This window comes from Pavona decussata, unplaced genomic scaffold, assembly GCF_977016875.1.
Source record: "Pavona decussata unplaced genomic scaffold, jaPavDecu1.1 SCAFFOLD_207, whole genome shotgun sequence".
NCBI classification, from domain to species: Eukaryota; Metazoa; Cnidaria; class Anthozoa; order Scleractinia; family Agariciidae; genus Pavona; species Pavona decussata.
In genome coordinates, this window is record NW_028145612.1 from 1,330,456 (window position 1) to 1,354,614 (window position 24,159).

General features: G+C 39.0%; 1 protein-coding gene and 1 long non-coding RNA gene across 5 annotated transcripts; one reads left to right on the forward strand and one right to left on the reverse strand.

Moving 5' to 3' along the window:
• Positions 1 to 615: 615 nt before the first annotated feature.
• Positions 616 to 22,230, forward strand: LOC146460817 (uncharacterized). The gene is made up of 5 exons (XM_085087807.1): positions 616 to 843; positions 18,479 to 18,598; positions 19,333 to 19,509; positions 20,666 to 20,800; positions 21,507 to 22,230. Exons 2-5 carry the CDS (start codon positions 18,491 to 18,493, stop codon positions 21,600 to 21,602), a joined length of 516 nt encoding a protein of 171 aa, XP_084943933.1. The 5' UTR covers positions 616 to 843; positions 18,479 to 18,490; the 3' UTR covers positions 21,603 to 22,230.
• LOC146460818 (uncharacterized) lies at positions 12,955 to 16,425 on the reverse strand. Of its 4 annotated transcripts, XR_014857552.1 has the most exons (4): positions 16,190 to 16,408; positions 15,118 to 15,161; positions 13,998 to 14,306; positions 12,955 to 13,366 (listed from the first exon to the last, which is right to left on the reverse strand). It is a non-coding gene; the product is annotated as an uncharacterized LOC146460818 (long non-coding RNA). The 4 variants fall into 4 exon arrangements; XR_014857550.1 differs by lacking the exon at positions 15,118 to 15,161 and having other exon boundaries at positions 14,002 to 14,306; positions 16,190 to 16,425; XR_014857551.1 differs by lacking the exon at positions 15,118 to 15,161 and having other exon boundaries at positions 12,955 to 13,101; positions 16,190 to 16,425.
• Positions 22,231 to 24,159: the final 1,929 nt, after the last annotated feature.

Below are 24,159 nucleotides of genomic sequence, written 5' to 3' on the forward strand. Positions count from 1 at the left end.
ATGCATGAAACCGCTCCTAAACGTAACATTTTTAGCTTTATCTCCTATCCAAGTAGGGGAGATATTTTAACAAATCCTCTGGAACTCCGGCAATATTAATTTTCTAGTGGCTTCAGACAAGGGTTTTTTTTTTTGTTGTTGCGGTTTTGGCCTTAAAACAAATAAGGGAATGACGTCAGAGTTTAGGCATGAAGCAGGACCCAAGAATCGAGTGGTTTTCCAGTTGCAGGTCTCAGCTTGTTTTTAGTTAAGAGGGAGGGAGAGTTGTTTTGAAATATAATGAAATAGGGCTAAAGTCCCCCCACCTCCTTCCCTTCCAAACTGATCCCCCGCTCTATCGCAGTAATTAGTTTTATGATGCTTTGGATCTTTTGTTTTTTGCTCAGACCCTGGGTCGCAACAACAAAGGCTGCAATTAAATCATTGAAAAATATTTAATTTAGGGCACTGCTAATTTGTTTTTGTACTGATTGTCAATGGATTAATTTTCTGAATGGCTTACTCGCTGACAGGATAACGAGCCCTAATTGGCTAAAGATATGATCCAAAATATTCATGATGGACGCTGGACCTTGTGTCATCAAAGGTTAAATTTGTTAGCCAATCACTCGGGCATAATGGCAAACATTGGGGAGCTCAGCCAAGCATGAATAACTATGAAGACATTAGCATGTTCGAGAGCTTATATTATACTCTGTCGTAAACAGGCCCGACGCTTGTGGTTTTAAATCAGTGTTTTCAAGTTGTCTGTTCTGTAATCGTCGTAAACTGAGGAATAGTACCGTTTGATTGAGCAGTTTCAGCGAGTTCCCCATTGGACAGAGGTTGTCACAAATTAAATAGGTAAGTTGTTGCACGTTTCGTGTCTCGCTATAACTGTCGATGATGTAAACATGAAATTTTAGGGCTTTTGTTTATGAGGTGCGTCAATTTCAAATTGGGACAAGAATTTTAAGGAATACTTTGCCGACAATTGCTGAGCCTACCAGATTAGCAAAAACAGATATGACGTTAACGTTATAGCTTCAATATATTTGCTATTCTGATGAAACAATAATGGCTAATAAAATACCACACGTCGAAACCTTCGATTTATAATGGCGTAGCGAAGAGCTTAAACATTAATTGGAATACAAGAAAGTTTTGCCCGACAGCTTCCAAACTTCCTTACATTTACGAACTTATAATCCACTGCTGCAGTATTTTAATTTCATTTTCTGTCGAAAAATAAAAACAGAAGCTTGAAATTTTTCACTCCAACGGAAGGTCAGTTATCCAACATATTTCGGTAAGTTATGTTCAGTTGTCGGTAGTTGCTTTCAGCTGTCGGCTGAAATGCGTGGCATTATTTCGATAAAATAAGAACTTTTCGATACAACGAACTAAACTATAGGTTTTACGTGTCTAATGAACAAACATTTTGGAAAATGTGTCGATTCAAAGGCGCAGCTATAAATTATAATATTTTTGTAAGTCCCGCTTTCCCAACAAATCACGCGTTATGCACACGGCGGTGGCCAAAACTACCCAGCAATCAGACATTTGTTTTGTTTTAATTTTTTATCTGTTTACTATTCTGTGGATCATGGAGGAGAGAGAAAGGAAAAACATTAAGGGAGGGGAGGGCCCTATTTCAAGCAGTAAGGTCAAAGTAAACGTATGACACATGCGCAGTTTCTGCGCGTTGTCTGTATGCACACGCTTATCCGGTTGGAGAGAGGTTTATTCACAGTTTATCGACGACCTGAACCCTCTATGGAAAGTATTATATATTGTTGTGTGACCAACGTGACACCTGTTCGCCTACGCGTTTTAACTCGATTTCGAACTTCGTCCTCGGATCATTCACAACGTGATAATGAACCTGTCATCGGCTATGGGGAGCCCGGGCAAGTAGACCATTATATGGGGACTCATTGGGAAATTTTATTGATAATTTTCCCAGCAAGGAGGAGGAAATGAAAGGGATTTTCTCATGCCTTACCCTACGAGGAAAATAGGCCTTTGTAAAACAAGAAGCCATGTTGTAGTTTTGTAAAGGAAGAGGAAACAGACGACTCTGCGTGAAGTTTCCGGAGCTCATCTTAGGTATTGTCATGCAAACTCCATGCGATGTGATATATGTGAGCCGTCGTGCCACAGTACTTGTGATGTGTTAAACGAAGATGATGCTAACCACAGAGGGCCTGGCTATTAATTTCAATCTTTTTTTTCGGCGATGACTCTCAAACAGGGGCAACTCTTTCCCCTTTCCAAGGGGGGGAGACGGGAGGTCGTTTTACTTTCGAGAGGGAAGTTAACTTTACAAAGTCCCTTCCCTTGCCCGGAGTCCCCCGTAGGGATGGCTCATGATAGGAACATAAGATAGCAGCGAGCTAGAGGTTAAGGGACGGACCATTAGAAAAGTGATGGGGGGGGGGGGGGTGGGGAAAATACAAAAAAAAAATTCGTGCAAGCCAAAATGCCCGAAAAAAAATTCTTGCAAGCCGAGACGGAAGAAAAAAAAATTCTTGCAGAAGGAGATTAAGGAATTATTATAGAAAATATCTTTTAGTGTTTTAATGACAGAAAATTTCTTCCAGAATGCCCCAAAATGGCCTTTTTAATGTTTTGAAAATCTGAATTTTTTTGTGGAAGTTTGTTTTGTATGAAGAACAAACCAACCCCACATTTTGTGTCGTGGCTGGAATTTACCCTTACTACAACTCAGTATTTTGTTTTGTGTTTGTAACTGGTAGTAAACCCAATAATCACGAGCAATAGGTCAATTAGTTTTGAAGAAAAACGATTTTGTCAGTAAAACGCTTCCAGCATATCTGCTTATCCATAAAGCGCTTTGTGGTTTTATTCGTTGGGCCACAGAGTGCTTTATGGTTACAAAATTTAAAAAACTCAGCCATTTTCAAGAAGTCCTGTTAAACGCTTGTGGGAGCATCTAGATTGAAGGGCAAGTGTTCACTTTATTCACCACAAAATGCTCTGTGGCTCATTGTCAATACCACAAAGTGCTCTGTGGGCAAATTAAAACCGCACAAAGTGCTTTGTGATCTCGGGCGATCGAAAGTACCTTGTATCTTGTTAATGACTTGCTGTTTACTGAAGGATTCAGTGCTAATGATACTCTATCGTGTATAAAATGAAAGGGGACTGTGTCTGTAGTAAAAGAGTATCCATGTTAAATATTAAGCAAAAACATTAAAGTGCCACTACGACAAAAATTTTTACTTCTATTTTCGCCCTTTTCGTGTTCCAATCCATTTAATGAGTTCGAAATTGCAAAAATAACTATTAATTAGCTTTATACAAGCTTACTGATCCTGGGAACAAGATGCCCCTCTAATGGCATTACACGGAATGCTTAATGTAGCCCCAATTATTCCCCATTGTATGTTTCGTAGATATTTAAAAAATATCCTCCCTTGGCCATTGAAATAATTGTCTGAATGGTTTTATTCAGATATATTGCGTGATACTTATCGTTGTGTTACTAGGAATCATACCAGAAATAACTATGCAATAACGTCATGACCCCGCTGAACTGGTCTGGCCTCCTCTAGCTCTAATCCTTCGCGTTGATCATTCGATCCGTTTTTTAAAGCGGATTTTCTTTGCCGTGAACTCTCCCAATTTCCGCCGTTTCAACTGTCGAGTACTACCTAGAAGTTATTATTTCGATTTACTGCTTGAAAAAGGTTGGTTTTCTCTCTGAAAACGGCAGATCCGGAGTCTTAAATTCAGACATGTGGCCGCCATTGAACGAAAACAACTTTTCCAAATGATGATTTGCTTTGACGTCACACAAGTAGAGATGAGTGGGTCCCCTCCCTCGTGATATACGCGCAGATAATGGAGTTTGATTGGGCCGCTTTTGTTCAAGACAATCAAATCAATAGATCCCTTCTGGGAGAGGGAAGAATTTAATCTAGTTTTAATGAATAAATCAAATGATAATTTGACGTCACACAGAAGTGATGAGTGGGTCCCCTCTCTCGTGATATGTGCCTGAAAAATAGATTTTGATTGGGCCGCTTCTGTTGAAGACAATCAGAACAAAATATCCTTACTAGGGGAGGACAGAGTTTAATGCATAAATTAATGTGCACATTTGCGACACCGATGAAAAAAAAGATACCCGACCGAAACCTAGACACGTCATGCCCTGCGGGCATTCCGTGTAACAAGATGCCTGCTACACTGGCATTACGCGTGATGCTGGGGCTGATTCATTTATTCCAACTGTATGGTTCGCTGATTGATAAAACTATCCTTGCTAATGGAATAGTTTGAGTCACGACGTTCGCGTTACGTTGTTTACCTTGTGTTACGCGACTCAGACTATCAGCGGAAATTTGTGAAATGCCATTGCGATAACGTAAGCTTCTCAATGACCTCTTTTCTGTCTGCAATCGTGGTTTAAGACTGTCAAAGAAAGCAGGATTCCTTCAACAGGAACTCTCCAATTTCCACCATTCTAGATGTCGAGTGCTTCTTAGAAGTTATTCTTTCGATTTACCGCTTCAAAATGGTGAAATTTCCGTTTGAAAACGGCACAATTGAGTCCAGAACATGTTAACAATATGGCGACACAAGTTTAATCCAGTGTTAATTAAGTGATGCTTTGACGTCACACAGGTAGGGGTGCGTGGGTCTCCTCCCTCGCAATATGAGCGACAAGAATGGATTTTGATTGGCCTGCTTTTGTTGAAGACAATCAGAAAAATACATCCCGAGTAGGAGAGGGGAGAGTTTAATGAATAAACAAGATGCCTGCTACACTGGCATTACGCGTGATGCTGGGGCTGATTCATTTATTCCAACTGTATGCTTCGCCGATTGATAAATCTATCCTTGCTAATGGAATAGTTTGAGTCACGACGATTGCGTTACGTTGTTTCCCTTGTGACCCAGACTTTCACTAGAAATTTTTGAAATTCCATTACGATAACATAAGCTTCTCAATGAGCTCTTTTCAGTCTCGCGTCGTGGTCTAAGACTGTGAAACAAAGCACGATTCCTTCGCCAGGAACTCACCAATTTCCACCGTTTTAAATGACGGGTGCTTCTTAGAAGTTATTCTTTCGATTCACCGCTTCAAAATGGTGAAATTTCCGTTTGAAAACGGCACACTTGAGTCCAGAACATGTTAACAATATTGCGCCAAATTTAATCCGGATGTTATAAATAAATCAAATGATGCTTTGACGTCACACAGGTAGGGATGAGTGGGTCCCCTCCCTCGCGATGCTGGGGCTGATTCATTTATTCCAACTGTATGCTTCGCCGATTGATAAAACTATCCTTGCTAATGGAATAGTTTGAGTCACGACGATCGCGTTACGTTGTTTACCTTGTGTTACGCGACTCAGACTATTACCGGAAATCAGTGAAATTCCATTAAGATAACGTAAGCTTCTCAATGACCTCTTTTCAGTCTCGCGTCGTGACAGTCTAAGACTGTCAAACAAAGCACGATTCCTTCGCCATGAACTCACCAATTTCCACCGTTTTAAATGTCGAGTGCTTCTTAGAAGTTATTCTTTCCATTTGCCGCTTCAAAATGGTGAAATTGCTGTTTGAAAACGGCACACTTGAGTCCAGAATATGTTATAAACAATATGGCGCCACAATTTAATGCAGTTTTAATGAAGAAATCAAATGATGCGTTGACGTCACACAGGTAAGGGTGAGTGGGTCCCCTCCCTAGCGATATAAGCGACTAAAATGGATTTTGATTGGCCTGCTGTTGTTGAAGACAATCAGAACAATACGTCCCGAGTAGGAGAGGGGAGAGTTTAATGAATAAATTAATGTACCGATTTGTAGCTACGAGGAAGAAAAAAAAACAAGATGCCTGCTATGCTGGCATTACGCGTGATGCTAAGGCTGATTCATTTATTCCAACTGTATGCTTTGCCGATTGATAAAACAATCCTTCCTAATGGAATAGTTTGAGTCACGACGATCGCGTTACGTTGTTTCCTTTGTGTTACGCGACTCAGACTATCACCGGAAATTTTAGCCTCCCACGCAGACGTTCTTAGGGCAGGAACGCGTGACGAACCCCTAAGATAAAGAACGTCTGCGTAGGAGGCTACGGAAATTTGTGAAATTCCATTGCGATAACGTAAGCTTCTCAATGACCTCTTTTCTGTCTGCAATCGCGTCGTGGTCTGAGACTGTCAAACAAAGCACGATTCCTTCGCCATGAACTCACCAATTTCCACCGTTTTAAATGTCGAGTGCTTCTTAGAAGTTATTCTTTCGATTTACCGCTTCAAAATGGTGAAATTTCCGTTTGAAAACGGCACACTTGAGTCCACAACATGTTAAAACAATATGGCGCGACAATTTAATCCGTCCTTAATAAATATATCAAATGATGCATTGACGTCACACAGGTAGGGGTGAGTGGGTCCCCTCCCTCGCGATATAAGCGACAAGAATGGATTTTGATTGGCCTGCTGTTGTTGAAGACAATCAGAACAATACATCCCGAGTAGGAGGGGGGAGAGTTTAATGAACAAGATGCCTGCTATACTGGCATTACGCGAGATGCTGGGGCTGATTCATTTATTCCAACTGTATGCTTCGCCGATTGATAAAACTATCCTTGCTAATGGAATAGTTTGAGTCACGACGATCGCGTTACGTTGTTTTCCGTGTGTTACGCGACTCAGACTATCAGCGGAAATTTGTCAAATTCCATTACGATCTCAATGACCTCTTTTCAGTCTCGCGTCGTGGTCTAAGACTGTCAAACAAAGCACGATTCCTTCACTAAGAACTCACCAATTTCCACCGTTTTACGTGTCGGGTGCTTCTTAGAAGTTATTCTTTCGATTTGCCGCTTCAAAATGGTGAAATTTCCCTTTGAAAACGGCACACTTGAGTCCAGAACATGTTAAAACAATATGGCGCGACTTAATCCGTCTTTAATAAATATATCAAATGATGCATTGACGTCACACAGGTAGGGGTGAGTGGGTCCCCTCCCTCGCAATATAAGCGACAAGAATGGATTTTGATTGGCCTGCTTTTGTTGAAGACAATCAAAACAATACATCCCGAGTAGGAGAGGGGAGAGTTTAATGAATAAATTAATGTACCGATTTGTGTATACGACGAAGAAAAAAAAAAAGAAATCGACCCGTTTTAAGACACGGTATGCCCCCTCAGGGCATCCCGCGTAATAAATTAATGAACCGATTTGTAGCTACGACGAAGAAAAAGAAATCGTCCCGTTTTTAGACACGGTATGCCCCCTCAGGGCATCCCGCGTAACAAGATGCCTGCTATACTGGCATTACGCGTGATGCTGGGGCTGATTCATTTATTCCAACTGTATGCTTCGCCGATTGATAAAACTATCCTTGCTAATGGAATAGTTTGAGTCACGACGATCGCGTTACGTTGTTTTCCGTGTGTTACGCGACTCAGACTATCAGCGGAAATTTGTCAAATTCCATTACGATAACGTAAGGTTCTCAATGACCTCTTTTCTGTCTCGCGTCGTGGCCTAAGACTGTCAAACAAAGCACGATTCCTTCACTAAGAACTCACCAATTTCCACCGTTTTACGTGTCGGGTGCTTCTTAGAAGTTATTCTTTCGATTTACCGCTTCAAAATGGTGAAATTTCCCTTTGAAAACGGCACACTTGAGTCCAGAACATGTTAAAACAATATGGCGCGACTTAATCCGTCTTTAATAAATATATCAAATGATGCATTGACGTCACACAGGTAAGGGTGAGTGGGTCCCCTCCCTCGCGATATAAGCGACAAGAATGGATTTTGATTGGCCTGCTGTTGTTGAAGACAATCAGAACAATACATCCCGAGTAGGAGAGGGGAGAGTTTAATGAATAAATTAATGTACCGATTTGTAGCTACGAGGAAGAAAAAAAAAAAAAAGAAAAAAAAGAAATCGACCCGTTTTTAGACACGGTATGCCCCCTAAGGGCATCCCGCGTAAAAAAAAAAAAAAAAAAGAAATCGACCCGTTTTTAGACACGGTATGCCCCTTCAGGGCATCCCGCGTAATAAATGTACCGATTTGTAGCTACGAGGAAGAAAAAAAAAAAGAAATCGACCCGTTTTTAGACACGGTATGCCCCCTCAGGGCATCCCGCGTAATAAGTGGCCGAAAACCATCGAAAACCCGTCCGCCATTACTCCGACGGCAAAGTGACGCCCGTGGTCATTCTAAAATGCGGTTGCTTGTATGAGATCTTTGGGTGACGTCATACGCGCATCAAACATCGTGCGTTCCTTGCAACCTCAGTAATCGAAAGTCCAAAAGTAAGTGAATGGGCAAGATTATTTGTAAGATTCGCCATCCAGTTTGGTGAAAAGCGATCTAAAGGACAATTTTATCGAATATCTTGGATTGTAATTTTCTTGGCGGTGGATTTGAAGTCGTATGACTGCAAAGAATACGCTTCGAAGACACGCGAACAGCTCATTCAAGCCTGGGATTTACATGTAAAGCCGAAGAAGAAACGAATTTACCGGCATTTTTTACTCAGCAACTGTATTGGAGGTAGACATATGGCTATTTAATATTCTGGGTATGTTTTCTATTTGGGATTAGTAAACAGAGCCTAATCACTATTCGCAGAAGCACTTGAGCAACAAATAATTGAATAGGATGGATAACTCCAGACCAATACATGTTAATGTTATGTTGGTGGCGTGTATGGTGTTCGCAAGTATCAATCAAAGCTGCATAATGAGTCAAGAAAAAAAGAACTATTAACCTCGTTTTTTTATAGTTCAATAAAGCTTTGACAAAACTAAAATGATGTATTATTAACTTCAGTTGAAAAGTGGGTAGCTATAGCTGTAATCTACAGAATATTTGCAATATTACAATACTACAGGGCTGTAATCTACCAGGTATTACCTGGTTAGATCCCTTCCTCATTCTACAACAACTTTCAAGCAGTAAATGAAGTAATCATGAGGGGCCTAATATTTTAAAGCCACAGTCCAAGTAACATTCAACAATAAATTGTTGTAAAGCCCTCAAATGCAGCTGGAAAACTAAAGATTAATAAGAAAGTTTAGGAGGACAGCTAAGGAGGAAACCTTAGTAGGCTTGCATCATATCTCATCCATATTTGTTATTTTAATAATGTTTGTTCCTTGGTCAATGAGGATGTGTGAATCTGAGTGAAACAAGCAAACCAGCCTCTTATCTCATCTAAAACTGACACTATAATTTTAATCATTTTACATATTGAGTGTGAAGAGCCAGCATAACACTGTGCTGTAACAGTATTGTATTTTCCCACAAATCATACAATGTTCACAGACATAAAACTGAAATATTATAGTTATGAAAGAATGACCATCCTTTCCACAGATATAGCTTAATTGTTCTTGGAGATTCTACCAGAAATGAGATTTAATGTCTTTTTTTTTTTTTTGGTGTTTTAAATTAAGAGCCAATTATTACTTTAACCTAAGTTTTCACACAAACCACAGCTTATTTTTTGTTTTTGTTCAGCGACATGAACTTCATTTTAATTTTTTTCTATCTTGTAAGTTTTATCTTACATGACCCCACAAACATTTTCATGCTTTATACTTATACTATGTGTTTGTTGTTTTTCTATTCTGTTTAGCTTTTTTCTTCTGTCAAATAGCCCTGGCTTTCTTATGTTGGATGTTGATATCTGTGGGTTTTAACTTTGGCCTTCAGAAAATAACCAGAACTAAGAACAGGGCCAGCTTTAAATATCAAAGCCATTTTTTATGCCAATAATACCACATATTTTACTTTATTTCATTTTATTATTTTTTTTTTTTGAGGGGGGGGGGGGGGGGTTGTTTTGTTTTTGTTGTTGCTGTTATGACATAACACTCAAATCTCCCTCACTATGAACAAGCCAACAAAATAATTGGCCATCAGTAAACAATTTCCATAATCCCTTCACTGTTTATATTAATGTGCTTGACCTATATCCAGGATATTTTTTTGAAGACTCTCCTATCAGCTATGTTGGCAGTTTCTAAGATCAAATTTAAAGTTATGCCTTTTGCTGTGGCCCTCTCTGATAACCATTACAACAATGAGAATACTCAGAGCACAAGAATGCATGCCATGATCCCACTGGCCAAAAACCTTCCCTGTATAAAGATAAGTTTACCCTTGAAGTCAGAGGCCAGTCTTGCTGTCTACTCTCACCATGTCTGCAGCATTGTGGTTCTTGATGACATGGGTATGACAGCAACTTTTAAAAAAACCACACACACACACACAGTCTGCATTCATTACCAGTACCTACTTGTCATATTGATATGATATCAATGCTAAATATTGCAAAAATTTGCTGGTAGTTCTCCTCCTCTCCCTTCCATTTATAAATTTGCACATTATGTACAATGTAAACCTTAGTGTAAGATCCTGGCCCATTCTTCTGGACAAGGTATCTTCTGTAACTGTGAAAAATGCCTTCATGCTTCCCTAAACTAACCCTAATAATTCAGATCCCAGTATTTTAAGGTTCAGGAAGTGTCGTTGACAGATCTAAACTAAAAGCTAAGTGAGATTTACTATGGCATTATTTACCATGGGTAGTCCTATTTACCATGGTGTGCTTTGGTGACCTTGTTGACGCCTTTGTACTGTCTCTGGTATATACCAAAACAGTGCAATACTTTTTTTTAGAAATTTATTATGTTGTACAAAAAATGCTGTAAAATTGGCTGTCCATATAACGGACTTTGCCAAGAAAACAAAAGAAGGCACAAATACAAAATTAATAGTTCAAACACAAAGATGAAATTTACCAAGCACTGGTAGTTTTCCACACTCTTTAGAATAGGGTATTGGACAAAATACTGTCTCATGATTTTGTCAGTTTGGTTCATTTGTTTTCTTTAGTACAACTAATATGGTTTAAATTGTAGATATTATCTTGACTTGTCCCACAAGATAACTTTCAGCATAATATTCACTACAAGTCTGCACAAAGGTGCAGTCAAAGCATATTTACAAGTGATATTTAAAAAAATTGCTCAATAATAGTATTATAATTAGTTAATAACACAGACCAAATAGGATTGCTACAAGACCTTCTTGACTCACAGTAATCAGTGATAGCTACATAAGAGAATTTTGCAAGTTGGAGTGTCAGCAGGTCCACATCAGCTGGAAAGTTGCCTGCAAATTTCTTCTGACCTGTACTTTCTCATATCATGTGATTGTTTCAATATATAGAGATTAATTTTTCATGTCAATGTCACAATCAGTTTAATTACAATTGCTCATTTAATACAGATCGAAAATCTCGCCTTGCTGTGTATTCTACAGTCGGCATACAAGTCTTTCAGAAATGTGTTGGGTGCTTTGTACGAAGAGAGCATTCGAAAAACTCGAGGCAGTTGACTGTCAATATTTATTATACCGCAAGCAATTATTGTTATTATTTGAATAAAATGGAGTATCTATGCACTTTTATTTTACCAAAGCATGACACTTACAGGAAGTAGACGTAATGAACACTGGACAAACAAAGCATTACAATGAGCTATAAACAAAACATACACACCACCACTCCGCGCCACTTGCTTTCATTGCACGCATTCACGAAAACAGTTCATTTCCGATTAGTTACCTTGGCCTAATCGCTTCACTTAGTCACTCGCTTTACCGTGGAAAAGTAAGCATCGAGGCAGTAGCATTGCATGGCAGTCCTTGAGTTTGAGTTTCCCTCGAAGCAGCTGTCGAAGTCGTCGAGAGGATATGTCTTTACAGACTTTAGTACTTCGGTGCGATGTACAAAAAGACGATTTGTCTGAAGAAATTACCTCCTTTTGACGTATTTCAGAACCATAAATGTTCAAACAACCACCAATAGGTTTCTTTCGGTTGCCCACAATACGTGTGCGTTGTAAAGACGGCCCTTGAGCCACTAAAATAAAAAGAAGTGGCTTCTTTCAGCGAGATCGAACATTCGAAAGCAGGCCATGTTGTTGTGGCGTATGACGTCATATTCCTGTCGGTGCAACTAGATCCAGCTCTCTATGTAATTCACGGCCATTTGTCGTTCGAGTAATGGCGGCACGCAGAAAGATTTTTTGGGACCACTTTTCGACCGCACTTGGTAACCGTTCACAAAAATGACGGGAGTGACCTGGGCTCCAGTTATGTTTTCTATTCAAAATGGCGACGGCTTCGAGTACTCTCTCTTTAGAACATGCTCTTTAGAGCTCGGTTTTATCCTGATCCATATTAATATATTTTTAAGGAAAAAAATGAACAAGGGAGCTCACACTGGTTAAACGCAGGGAAATTAAGCGTCCCTGAGTAATCAACGTAATTCTAGAACCCCAAACGTGAAGATGTGGTGAACAAAAAGTGGTCCCAAAGTATGCTTACAACCACACGAGCAATTATTTGGGACCACTTTTGAAATCTGATACATGGCTTATGACGTACTTTAACGTAATATTTGGCGGGAATTTCGCGCTCAACTCTTTGGATTTTACCTTCCTCAGTTGTAATTGCTGTTGCATTCAATTCAAGATGTGTCTAACACCAAAAGGCATTCAAAATTTAAACAGTACTTGCTTTGCAAATAGTATTTTGCAAGCCATGCTTTCAGTACAAAGGTTTTCAAAGGGTCTCGACAGCATTCAGCACAACAGAGAGAAATGTTTTGCTAAAAGAACAGTTGAGAGATGAAGCATAATAATGGGTACCCCTGCATTCTGCATTTTTGTCTCTTGTGTCTCTAGGTTTGATCTAGAATTCAAAATCTCCTCTGGATCTAGGTAGAAGGTCCAGTGATGTACAAAATTAGCTACACTAACCCATGTATTTACACAAAACAGTAAAAAATTAAATTGTATCCCAAAAGGTGATTTCCCTCGGGTAGAGAGACAAACAAATGCAATGACACCAACATCCATTTTTTTGTTATTTTTATTTACCAAGTGTTGAAAAGCTCAGAAGAAGCCCACAAGAAAATAATTTCACAGTCCTTACACATGTCTCTTGATAATAAGATCATAGACTGAAATGCAATGGTAAGATCAAAATTCAATAAAGTTCACAGATGTCCTTCAACGGAATGTGTGAAAGGTGGGGTAATCTGCGTAGGACAAGATACAGTGCTGTATTAAACATAGTCTGACTTTTTCAAAATACAGGCTGACTATTAGCTATTAGCTAGCTTACATATTAAGCACCATGATTTAAGAGGAATGTATCTTAGGTACAAATAACATGATATTTAGAGAAATGCATTAAAACACAATTTAATATTTGCTCCACTGAGAAAGTTTGGTGTTTTGTCCCCACTGAAATGAACCCATTCTGTAAGACATCTGTCCACCCCCTAGCCTGCTATTCTCCCCCTGTAAACCAAGTAAGGCAACCGAGTGAAAGTCTAACAACAAAAAATGCACACAGGGTCTGGTAAATGTGTCACTCCACTTGAATGTACTTTCACCAGAATGAACTGTTATTTACTCAGTTCTTGTTAGAATAATTAACCCTTGTAACTCAAACATGAATGCAGTGGTTTCAGAGTGGCTTACAAATCACCACTTGATCAAATATACATGTACAGGAGACTGGGTGATGATTACCAAAGACAGCATATATGAACTTGATGTTGAAACAAATTCTCCAATCGCCAACAATCACCAAAGGAGAATGACAACAGTTAGGAGAATGTACTTGTTAATAATGAGAAAGACAGTAGCTATCCTTGGTTGGGAACAATGGATCCCCCGCAGAAAACAATGGGAGCTACAGTACTGGGGGACCGATGAAAAGAGAGGTCTGGAAGAGGTACTGTACTATCCTTAATAATGGGGCTCATTGTTTCCACCATCTTAAAAATCATTTTCTTATCACCAAGTAAAAGACATAAAATAATATTAATATCCATGTACAGCATTTACAGTACACTAGCTTATAAGTTAATCAATGTGCCACAGGAGAGCTCTGCATTTTGTGCAGTACCAAATCCTTCATCAGTACCTACAAGACTGCTCCAGGATTAGTTCATCCCATCTCTCTTATGGGCATGCTTCCCAGCATTAACAGCAGGTTTCAAAAAGGGGAACAGCAGTGTGCTTCTGAGTTTTTTCAGGAATTGTGCCGCATGTTGGTTCACAGTACCAGTGAATGCCAAAGCAATGGTTTGATCTCCCAACACTTTGATCTCTCATTTCTCAAAACATTTTTTCTTCAACCTGAGAAGTGAAGTGCTGTGCTTAACTTGCAACAATGTGAGTTGCAACTCCACCATGGAAACACTGCTTCCTCTTCATCTTGTCAAGGTATAACCTGTGCAATAAGTGTAATAAAAGTTAGTTATTAGACATCAGTACCAAATTCTGGCATTAAAAGTAGTAATTTACCAATTAAATAGCCGACACATGATTGGAAAGATCATTAGCAAATACTTAATTCTGAACTTTTGCTTTTGGCATTAGCTAATTTCATTGTAGCCCTCCCCTCCGATGAAAGCATAAAGAAGACTTTTATACCACTTAAACAATTTTTTGACTGACAGTCGATGACACTTCATAGAAAATGCCATGAAAATGACTAATTATGTGATAAAATAAAATGTTACAACACACGTAGATGTACTGCTATTACCCCCACTGATTGCAAGGACAACACTGCATTAAATGACAAAATTAACAGTTTAAAGGAAGGAGTCTATGTATTGTTTTCCCATAATGGCTGTAGCTTGCAGCAACTAATTGAAGATCACAGCAAACCAGTACCCCTAGAGACACTATACATGTGCCACAGGTATGTCCTACACTGTGCCTTGTCTTAAAAGACACTAATTACTCTTTAGATGATAATGTCAACTATGTCACTGCAATAAATTTACTTTATTGCACAAATCTATATACACGTACTTAAACTGCAACACCTTAATTGCAATAAATTTATTGATGTGTGTTTGAGGCAGTCAAAGCCAAGTTTTAAAGGGATAAAGGGAGGAGAAAGTAATGAAAAACATCAGTGAAAGTTAAGGAAGACTGCCTCCCACAAAAAGCGCCAGCGTAATCTAGCAAAAAATGTAAAACTAAATCTTCCTAATGCTGGGCACACTCGTTAGTTCATTATCTATTCTTACCAGGGATTAATTTTTATGCACTCTCATTGGAAGCAACATGTCACCTGCAATAAATTCAGATGGCTTTAATCAGGCCTAGGCACTGAAAGGCATCTGATTTGATATCTGACACTTGATTGTATTGACAAGAAAAAAAATAAGTTAGAATGAAAGTCACATTTTTAGGTTGTTGCTGTGTTATTTGATTGCAGTATTAATAATAAAATTAGGTAAAATAACAAAATTAATAGGCTGGCATTAAATTATATACTGGTAATGGTTATGAAGAAAATGGTTAACTTTACTAAGCTGAGATTCAGGGTTGATATTTAGGGTTTTTCTTCAGGAGGTAACAGTAGAAAGTAGGTAGACTTGAAGATGATTAGTCAGCAGTTAGTATATAATTTGCATCCATCATTTTTCAGTGGTGCCCATCTTCTCCTCCTCCTCCCCCACCTCCCCAATTCCAGCTCACCCATGTGGTAAATTAAAAAACTAGTTGATTTCTTTGTTCCAGGGCTTACCTTCCTATTTGTAAATGAAAGTTAAGTAAGGCTAAACTAAGCCTTATTTCTTATTAGTGTTCCAGTGATCTTTCATTCTGTGAAATCAATATACCATCTCATTTTTGCCCGCCATAGACAGGTAATCACAAAAAATATATTTTCTTTGCTGGTGAACTTATCAGCAAAACAAAGTGAAAATGCTACGAAGCAAAAATCACAAGACCGTCAAATGTTCTGGGGTAAGCTAATACCCAGGCTAGAAAATGTGGAAAATGTACCACTAATACCCAAAAGGGGGGGTGGGGGGTGGGAGGATGGGCACTGCTGTAATTAATTGACTGATGCATAAAGCATGTTTACTTCATGTACAGTTGGAAGATTAAAAAAGTGTAATTTTTGGAAAACATTTCAGTTTAACAGTTTCTTGACATAAACAGTACATTTTAGTGAGTTTCTTTTGATGTTAAAAGTTTGACATCAAAGTGGTCCCAAAATGTGGTTACGGACCAACCTTTTGGGACCACTTTTTACATGTGATTTTTTTAGAAATAGGATAACGTCAAATGCAATGGGAAAGGTTTGCTTACCTTGCACTCCACCAGTATGAACCTCGCTTATTCGTTTTTTCCCCCATTAAAATAAGAATCTGATGAAACGCGGTGAGCAGCTGCACGCGGTGACGCGTACAGCAGTGTTCAAAGAATTCGAAGTAAACAGCCGCCATTTTGATTAGAAAACATAACTGGAGCCCAGGTCACTCCCGTCATTTTTGTGAACGGTTACCAAGCGCGGTCGAAAAGTGGTCCCAAAAAATCTTTCTGCTGGCGGCACAGCGAAGCTGAACCTCGCGTTTAAAATAACTGGTCTTCCCGTTGGAATTTCGATGTAAAATTTGGCGTGTTTAGTATTTATCACTTCTACTTTCCAAAGCTGAAGAAAAAAAGGGATGCAAAATTTTGATCGTAGTGCCACCATGAATTTGACTTTTAAATTTTAAGTAAATTGAGATTATATACTACTTGAAGTGTTTGTTATGAAATATTTCATAAGATTTCTTGGCGCCAACAGTTTTGAAAAATTTGGAATCAATTGTTATTAAAATGTGTTAAAAAGTAAACAATCAATAAACAGACAGTACATGAAATTTGATTTAAATTATTTTAAAATGATTACCAGTCTTTTATTTAAGTAGGAGGCTGATTTTACTACCAGCTCTAGATACTACTTCGACACTAATTTCGTTGTTTTTGTTTAGTTTTGACCATTATGCTGTAATTTTTAGATATTGTCTCAGGGGTTAAAGGTAATCATTCCAAGTCCACAAAGTACAAGTTTTTTTAAAAATCCTTTGTTTAATTTTTTTTTCTGGAAAACAACAACAACAACAAAAAAAATTCGTGCAGAGGGTATCAACCGAAAAAAAAAATTCCTGCACAAGCACTGAGCAAAAAAAAAAAATTCCTGCAAACTAAAATTCCCCCTTCCCCCATCACTTTTCTAATGGTCCGTCCCTAAGTTGTACCCAGGAATCGCGTATGTTTTAGTTATTTTTAGCCGGGTCACACGAGGACAATTTGCCCCCCCCCCCCCCCCCCACCGATCCTAATTCAGCTGTCCTGTTACGCAGGAGCTCGTAGTCCTTGAAGGCCTACTTAAGTGAGTGAGAGTTCGTAAGTAAGTGAGAGTTCGAAATTGGACTTAATTCTTTCTTATGTAGGCGGGTTGCGGGTTAAAGTAAACCTCTGTCAAAAATTTAAAGCGGAATTATAAACGGTAAAATCGGAATGAAATGGGAGTTTGGCCGTCAGAACTTATCTTTTTGGGGTGCTCTAGTTTTCAAGAGGCTTCTTTTGAGCATGAAAAATCTGAATTCTAAGATTTTATTTAAGAAGTGACGCCACGAAGTATTTTAATATTTAATTCATTAATTTCTTTCCTTTTTTCATATTTCCGGTCTTGCTCTATTTTCCATAATAACCGCTGTGTATTGGTTAGTTTGTTTCTTTTGTTGTTGTTACACAGGACCACCTTGATAACAGTGCTATCTGCTCTGGTGGATTATCCTGTCTAGTCATCATCATCATCATCATCATCATCATCATCATCATCATCGTCATCATCGTCATCGTCGTCATCGTCATCATCATCATTAGTAGTATTGTTGTTATTCAATATTGTGAACTCTCATCAAACCAAAGCAGTATCGGAAACAGGATTATGGACGCTTATTTTGAGCTCTATGCATTACATTCCCCGACTGATCAATAAAAGACTCCTGAAACGGTCTTTATCGCAACAATGATGCTAGCCTGCTACCAAGTAGGGTATAGGGCGAAAAGAAAAATCAGCAAGTCGAGCGAGCGGAGAGCGATGACACCTGGGTAAAGTTATAAGCCCCTCTGAAAATAAGTCCACACGCCATCCTTCCATCCTTAATATGGTTAGCTGCTTTGGGCGGTTAGCTTTGTGCTTCATTCTGGTTTAAACTTCTTTGTTGTTGAGCTCAACCATAGTTAATTAAAGGCAATGGTTATGAAACCTGACAAACTTCTCTGTTATATGTTTTTGTTCGCCTTTTTGGCCTTGACCCTGCACAAAAAACAATAGAATTTGGAATGTGTTGGAGCAACTAACCAATCGAAACGTTTTTGTTTAGAAATTCAACTGTGGTGTGAACGTTAAAACAAAGGATTGTGCAGGGTCGCGGCCCTTCCAACATAAATTGCAACACCATTGTTTTCATGGCAAGGTTTCCTAACCATTCCCTCAATTAACTATGGCTCAACCCACTATAAAATCATGAATGCAAAATTCCTTCCCCGAATGTTTGTAATGATGTAATTTATTACTGAAACCAAACAGTTTTCTTTCTCCAGATTTGCAACAAGATGAACAGTTCTACTAACCCCGATGAATACAGAGACTACAGCGCTGGTCCCACCTTCAACAAAAAATATCTGTGTTCCGTACAAGGATATTTGTCGTGCGTAGAGATGGTGAGTAAACTACGTTAATGTATTTCTAGTACAAAACGTAATGATCCATTTTTTCCAGGCCTTAAAGATTACCTTCGATTAACCGTATTCCGGAATGAGAATAAGCGGAATAGCTATTAGATTTCTCTTTTTAAGTAAACTTGGGAAGCCATTTTCTGCAAACTTTCACTTCACATGATAATTTTAAAACCGTCTTGTACCTTTTATGAGGGATTTCTTGTCGTCATTGTATTTATTCCTATTCCGGAATAGGGGCAGTCGAACACATCCTTAGTCTAAATAAGCTGAGTTCTTATCTGCTTCATCTACCGTTAGCCTTTAGTTATAATAACCCTCTACCGTAACGACAAGAACAACAACAGCAATCTTTATTTGTATTCTTGCCTTATGTGATGTTCATTCCAAAAATATTAGAAATAAAATTAGAAGTACTGGCTGCCTGGAATAACCATAGGGGCTAGCGGAGCCAGGCAGCTAGAACGTTCAGTGCAGAGCCCTAATTGACCTGAAAAGGCTAGGGCAGGCCGGTCTTTGTTGAAAAAATAAACCAGCAATATCTAGCAATGTTCAGTCTTGGTTGCAAAACAATTTTTCAACTCGAGTTTGTTGAATATGGGGCGATTATAGCCAACCCGGCGCATACGATCTCATATCCATGCAACACGTGCTCGTGGAATAACTGTTTATTTATTTATCATATTATTTTCTTTTTGTACGCGTTCATCTCTTTGCAGACGTTTTTGTTGGTAGCGTTCATACTTGGCCAGCTGTACAGCTCATTTTACAGTCCGCCTCACCTGCCTTTCTTCTTCGCAACTACGTTAATAGGATTTTTCCTCTTGCTGGTGTTCTACCTTTTCTTTCTGTTCTCTCTGGATAAAGTGTATAATACATATAACTGGTATCTTCTGGTAAGTACGATTTGTGGATAAGTATTATTTTGGTCAATGCAAAGTAAAACAAAGTAATTTATTTAAGCACTGTTTAATGTCAGCAACACTGGGAGTGCTTGCACAGTCTCCCGAGCCAGAGGCTCGTGATAAAGTGCTTGACAATAATTCAGATCGAATAGGAATTTGGAAATGTTGGGTTTTGAGGAGAGGGGAAAACCGGAGTACCCAGAGAAAAACTTCTCGGAGCAAGGACAAGAACCAACAACAAACTCAACCCACATATGACGCTGAGTCCGGGAATTGAACCCGGGCGACAATGGTGGGACGAGAGTGCTCTCACCACTGCGCCATCCCTGCTCCCCTGCAGGTAGCCAGGCAGGGTCTGATTCCGTGATCCCTCACGGGACAAGAAACCATTTTCAATGCATCTCATCGCTCGCATCTTACATTCTTTTCTGAAATTACATATAATATTATTTATCAGGATTCCCCCTATAATGGAGAACCACGGATTCATTTAGGGCACGTCCACACTAATGTGATTATTGTTTATGAAAACAGAGGTTTTTGAAGGCGCAAAAGTGTGCATAGGGCCTTAGCACATGCTGTCAAAAATAAACAGCAGATAGTATCTCATCTCCGTAATGAGCAGGCTGTCAGATCAATAGATTAATTGTAACAACATGCAAATGTGACTTAGCAGGAACAGAGTCGTTTATCCCCAGAATAATTATGACTTCAGACAAGCTCCTGCCTAGTATTATTAAAGTGAGATCGCGGTCTGCTTTCTAGTCTCTCCCAGGCGTTCGAATTATTAGTGAGGAGAGGCGCGAAAAGACGAGAAGAGACTGGTTGGGGGCGGTCTCCCCTTCGCTCCTCTGTCAAGTCTTCTCAGCTCATTATCCGATTCGCACGCATCGCAATTTTCTTCCGACGATGCTCCACACTATCTGAACGCCTTAAACAGGCTACTGCTTTCTTGAAAGGAGCTGAAGATAATTTACAAAGGATGTAGGCTTATCTGGTAAATAAATTTGGCTCACGGGTGATTGTATGAAAGGGATTCCCCTGTGCAGACAAGGTTAGTCGTCGGTAACTGTGAAGCCTCAATAATGAAATTCAAATTGGATTTATTTCACGATATTTGATTGTTCTACTGTTTATTTTGTTGTAGGATGTGTTCTTCAGCGCCTGCTTGGCGGTGTTTCTTATAGTTAGTGCTGGTCTTCTGGCTCACGAAGCAAACTTCGCGGAAAGACATGGAAGTGAATTCACAAGTTGGTTTAGTGATCGTCTGGTAGGGGCTGTGGTACGTATCACTTTCTTTTCTCTTCAGTTTAAACCTTTCAATCCTAAAACAAAACTGAGGAAAATTCAATTTTTCGTGATGGGACTAATAGTGAAATAAATTTTGCTTAAGTATTTCATCTCGTCAAGAGTGAGAAGCAGGCGACCATAAGTTGCTGATGCTGCAGCAGTCTTGTGCAAGCGAAGCAATCTGGCTTGGCTAGTTTGAACATACTACAATTTTTCCCATGCCATAGAGAATACAGCCAATCAGAAAGCTAGAAACCCGTTGCATATTCTACGGTATGTAACGGAGTGTTTCAATAAAAATCCCGGTGTTCCTTGCGGCCTACAAATTTTTCCCACCGAAAGATGGATTGAAGAGCCTGCGACAGGTCAAAATTTTCATTTAGAGAAAAATACTGTCAACAACTGAGACATGGAAGAAGAATACCCCAGTTTTGACCTTAATTTTGAATTCAAAGAACCAGACGTCAAACAGGAAAATTAATTCAATGAGTGGCATGGGATAAATTAGTCATGCAATGTTTTCTCGTGGTGTACCGTTCGTGACTTGATTTTTCCTGGTATATACACGAGCCTTTAGGCGAGTGTGTATGCAAAGAAAAATCAAGTCACGAGTGGGATATTCACTCGAAAACATTGCAACACTAGTATATATGCCTCATGCAGAACTGTTAACCGAGTTCGACCTTTTTTCTCCTCAGGTCCTCGCATTTGTCGTTGTGTTTTTTCTCCTCATAGACATCATTTTCAGTTTGCATCTGTATCGGAAATTTATCAAAGGAAGAGTGCAACGCTGAACTTAGTTCTCAACTGACAAGAACACAGTGATTCATTCGTAGAAATTTGTCAGCTGTATCCTATTTGTTAATATGCCATTTTCAGGCTGATTTTTGCTGATGTCATTTTTTAAATCTTTTTCGCGATGAAATTACAGATCATAATTAGAACCAATATGTAAAATTTAGTTCAATTAGCTTCGTTTGAAAAAAAAAAAACCGAAAGGATGAAAGCTGGGCTCCAATGATGGATTTAAAAGTTACAGACGTTTGTGGTCTGAATGGCGTTGCAACTGTTGTAATAGAGACGTATGTAAATATGGCGTTTTTCAGATAAAGAAATGTCCGCTTCAATTTTCGACATTTCCCACTCCTGAATGTGCTTCTCGTGGTGGCGGACCTCTCGGTACGCGAAAAGCAATTTCATGTTCAGTGATAAAAGGTACGTTGTCAAGTGTTTGGTGCAATTTTGACCAAAACACAGAAAGTCTCCGTGACAGCTTAAAGGCTCCTTAATATCAATATCAACACAATAGTGGAGACACGAGCTTGTAATCTGTTCATCGTCCTTAATGCTTTTCATTGTTTTAATCTAAACACGTTTGTTGTTTAAAGTGGTTTTAATAAAGAAAGATCCCCTTTACTCGTCTCTTTTTGCAAAACTTGATTACAGTACAGTGGAAGCTCGATTAACCTCAATCATGATAACAAAGTCCTCGTTATAGCGAACGATACTCTCCAACCCGGCCTTTTACAGTGCGACTACTATTACCGGGGTCACTTAAAACTGGCCAATCAGATCACGTTATGATACAAACAGTGAATAATTCCAAACTTTTGTGTTTTAACTGTTGTTTTCCGTCTACTCGTGATTGGTTCAATCGGCTTTGGTTGAAATTCATTGTTCTTGTCCTGCAATCTGATTGGCCAGTTTTGTTTAAGCGAAATCGGTAACAATAGTCACACTATAAAATGAATGGAACAGAACCTCGATATAACGAACCAATTTCTAAAGTCCTTTGGCACTTCATTAAATCGAGGTTCCACTGAACTTTTCCAATTAATTAAGAAGAGTCTAAGGCGACTTTTTTAAAGGTGTATGAATCATTCATACACCTTTATTTACTTGAAAATATAACGAGCAATATTACAGACCTATAGCGTTTCGTGTACTGTAAGTAAATGTCGCTAGAACAATGGCCATTCTGCGCGATGAATGCCATTTTTAACTAATATCTTATGTTGAATTGTCATCATCAGTTACTTTCGTGCATCGGGGAACATAAAAATTTGTTTAATAATGTGGTTTAAATGTTGAGATTTTATAAAAGCTAGTTTTAACTGATCGACAAATTTTGTAGCTGTAGCCTGTGAAAAGGCTCCCAAGTGCACTATAGGGCGAACAGAACCGGGCTCGGTCTGGTCTTTCTCGCCCCCAAACCGAGCTTGAGTCGCTCCGCTTGCCGATATTTCTGTTCGTCTATACCCTCTTGGGAGCTTGTTTACAGGCAAGAAATATTAAAATTAGCACTTTAACAATTCGCTCCGCCAAGTACTCTATAAGCTTTTAACGCCTAATTTATTTCAAACATTTCATGTGCGTTGAAAACAGTGATTATAATAATCGATTCTGAATGTATTCCACCAAAATGGTTTACTTTAGTCGCGTATAAACTTCATCGACTTTAAGTCACATGGTTGATCACCCCCACAACTTCGCAACATCATTTCGTTATAGAATACGTGTGTTAAGACATGTTAAGACATTGTTTTCACACTAACTCGCATCCACTTAGAGCTGCATCTGATAAGACATAAATTAGGGTAATACCCTATAAACAACACGACGACAACCTTTTTTCAACCTTTTCCTTTACTTGAATATTTGAGACCAATTTCTATCAAAGCCAAACCCTCTTGCTTTTTGCTTAAGCAGCTCTAAACAAGGAATATTGGGGTAACCATGCTATTTGCAGAGACAATTAAGCGACAATATTTCCAAAAGTTTTTAAAATACACCACAATAAGGGCGTTGTTCTAAAGTCTTGTTACTAGAAGCAAATGCTTGGTTACCTCGAAATTTTCTGTTTTTAACGGATTAACCCTTGCTTAGATCTGCTTTTCCCGCATAGCCATAAACCGCACAAAAATATCTTTGTATTAGGAGACACGTTTCTTCAAAAACCTGAGTTTCTCGGATCATTCCATAATGCGCAGGACTTGGACATAGTTACCTACGACAGGATGCTCCGTCCTTAATCAGGCCCGGTTAATCAAGAAAGAGGATTCATGGCAGAAACGAAAGGGTTAATACTGCCCTCTGCCACGAAATTGTAAGTTTTTTGGACTAGTTCGCCGTCATTTCTTTCTGTTTATCTGGGGATTCAGTTATATCCAATGCAATAGAATTGCGGGTATCCTGTTGAACAGACACTTCCCTTCACGCAATGGCGAGAAGTGAACGATCGCTCCACTTTAAGTTTGTTATTCCTTCCATGGTCCGGAAGCTATCGTTCACTTCCAGATTTTTCTGCTACACAGGCTAAATTGAGGAGAAAAATAAGAAGAATATCAATAA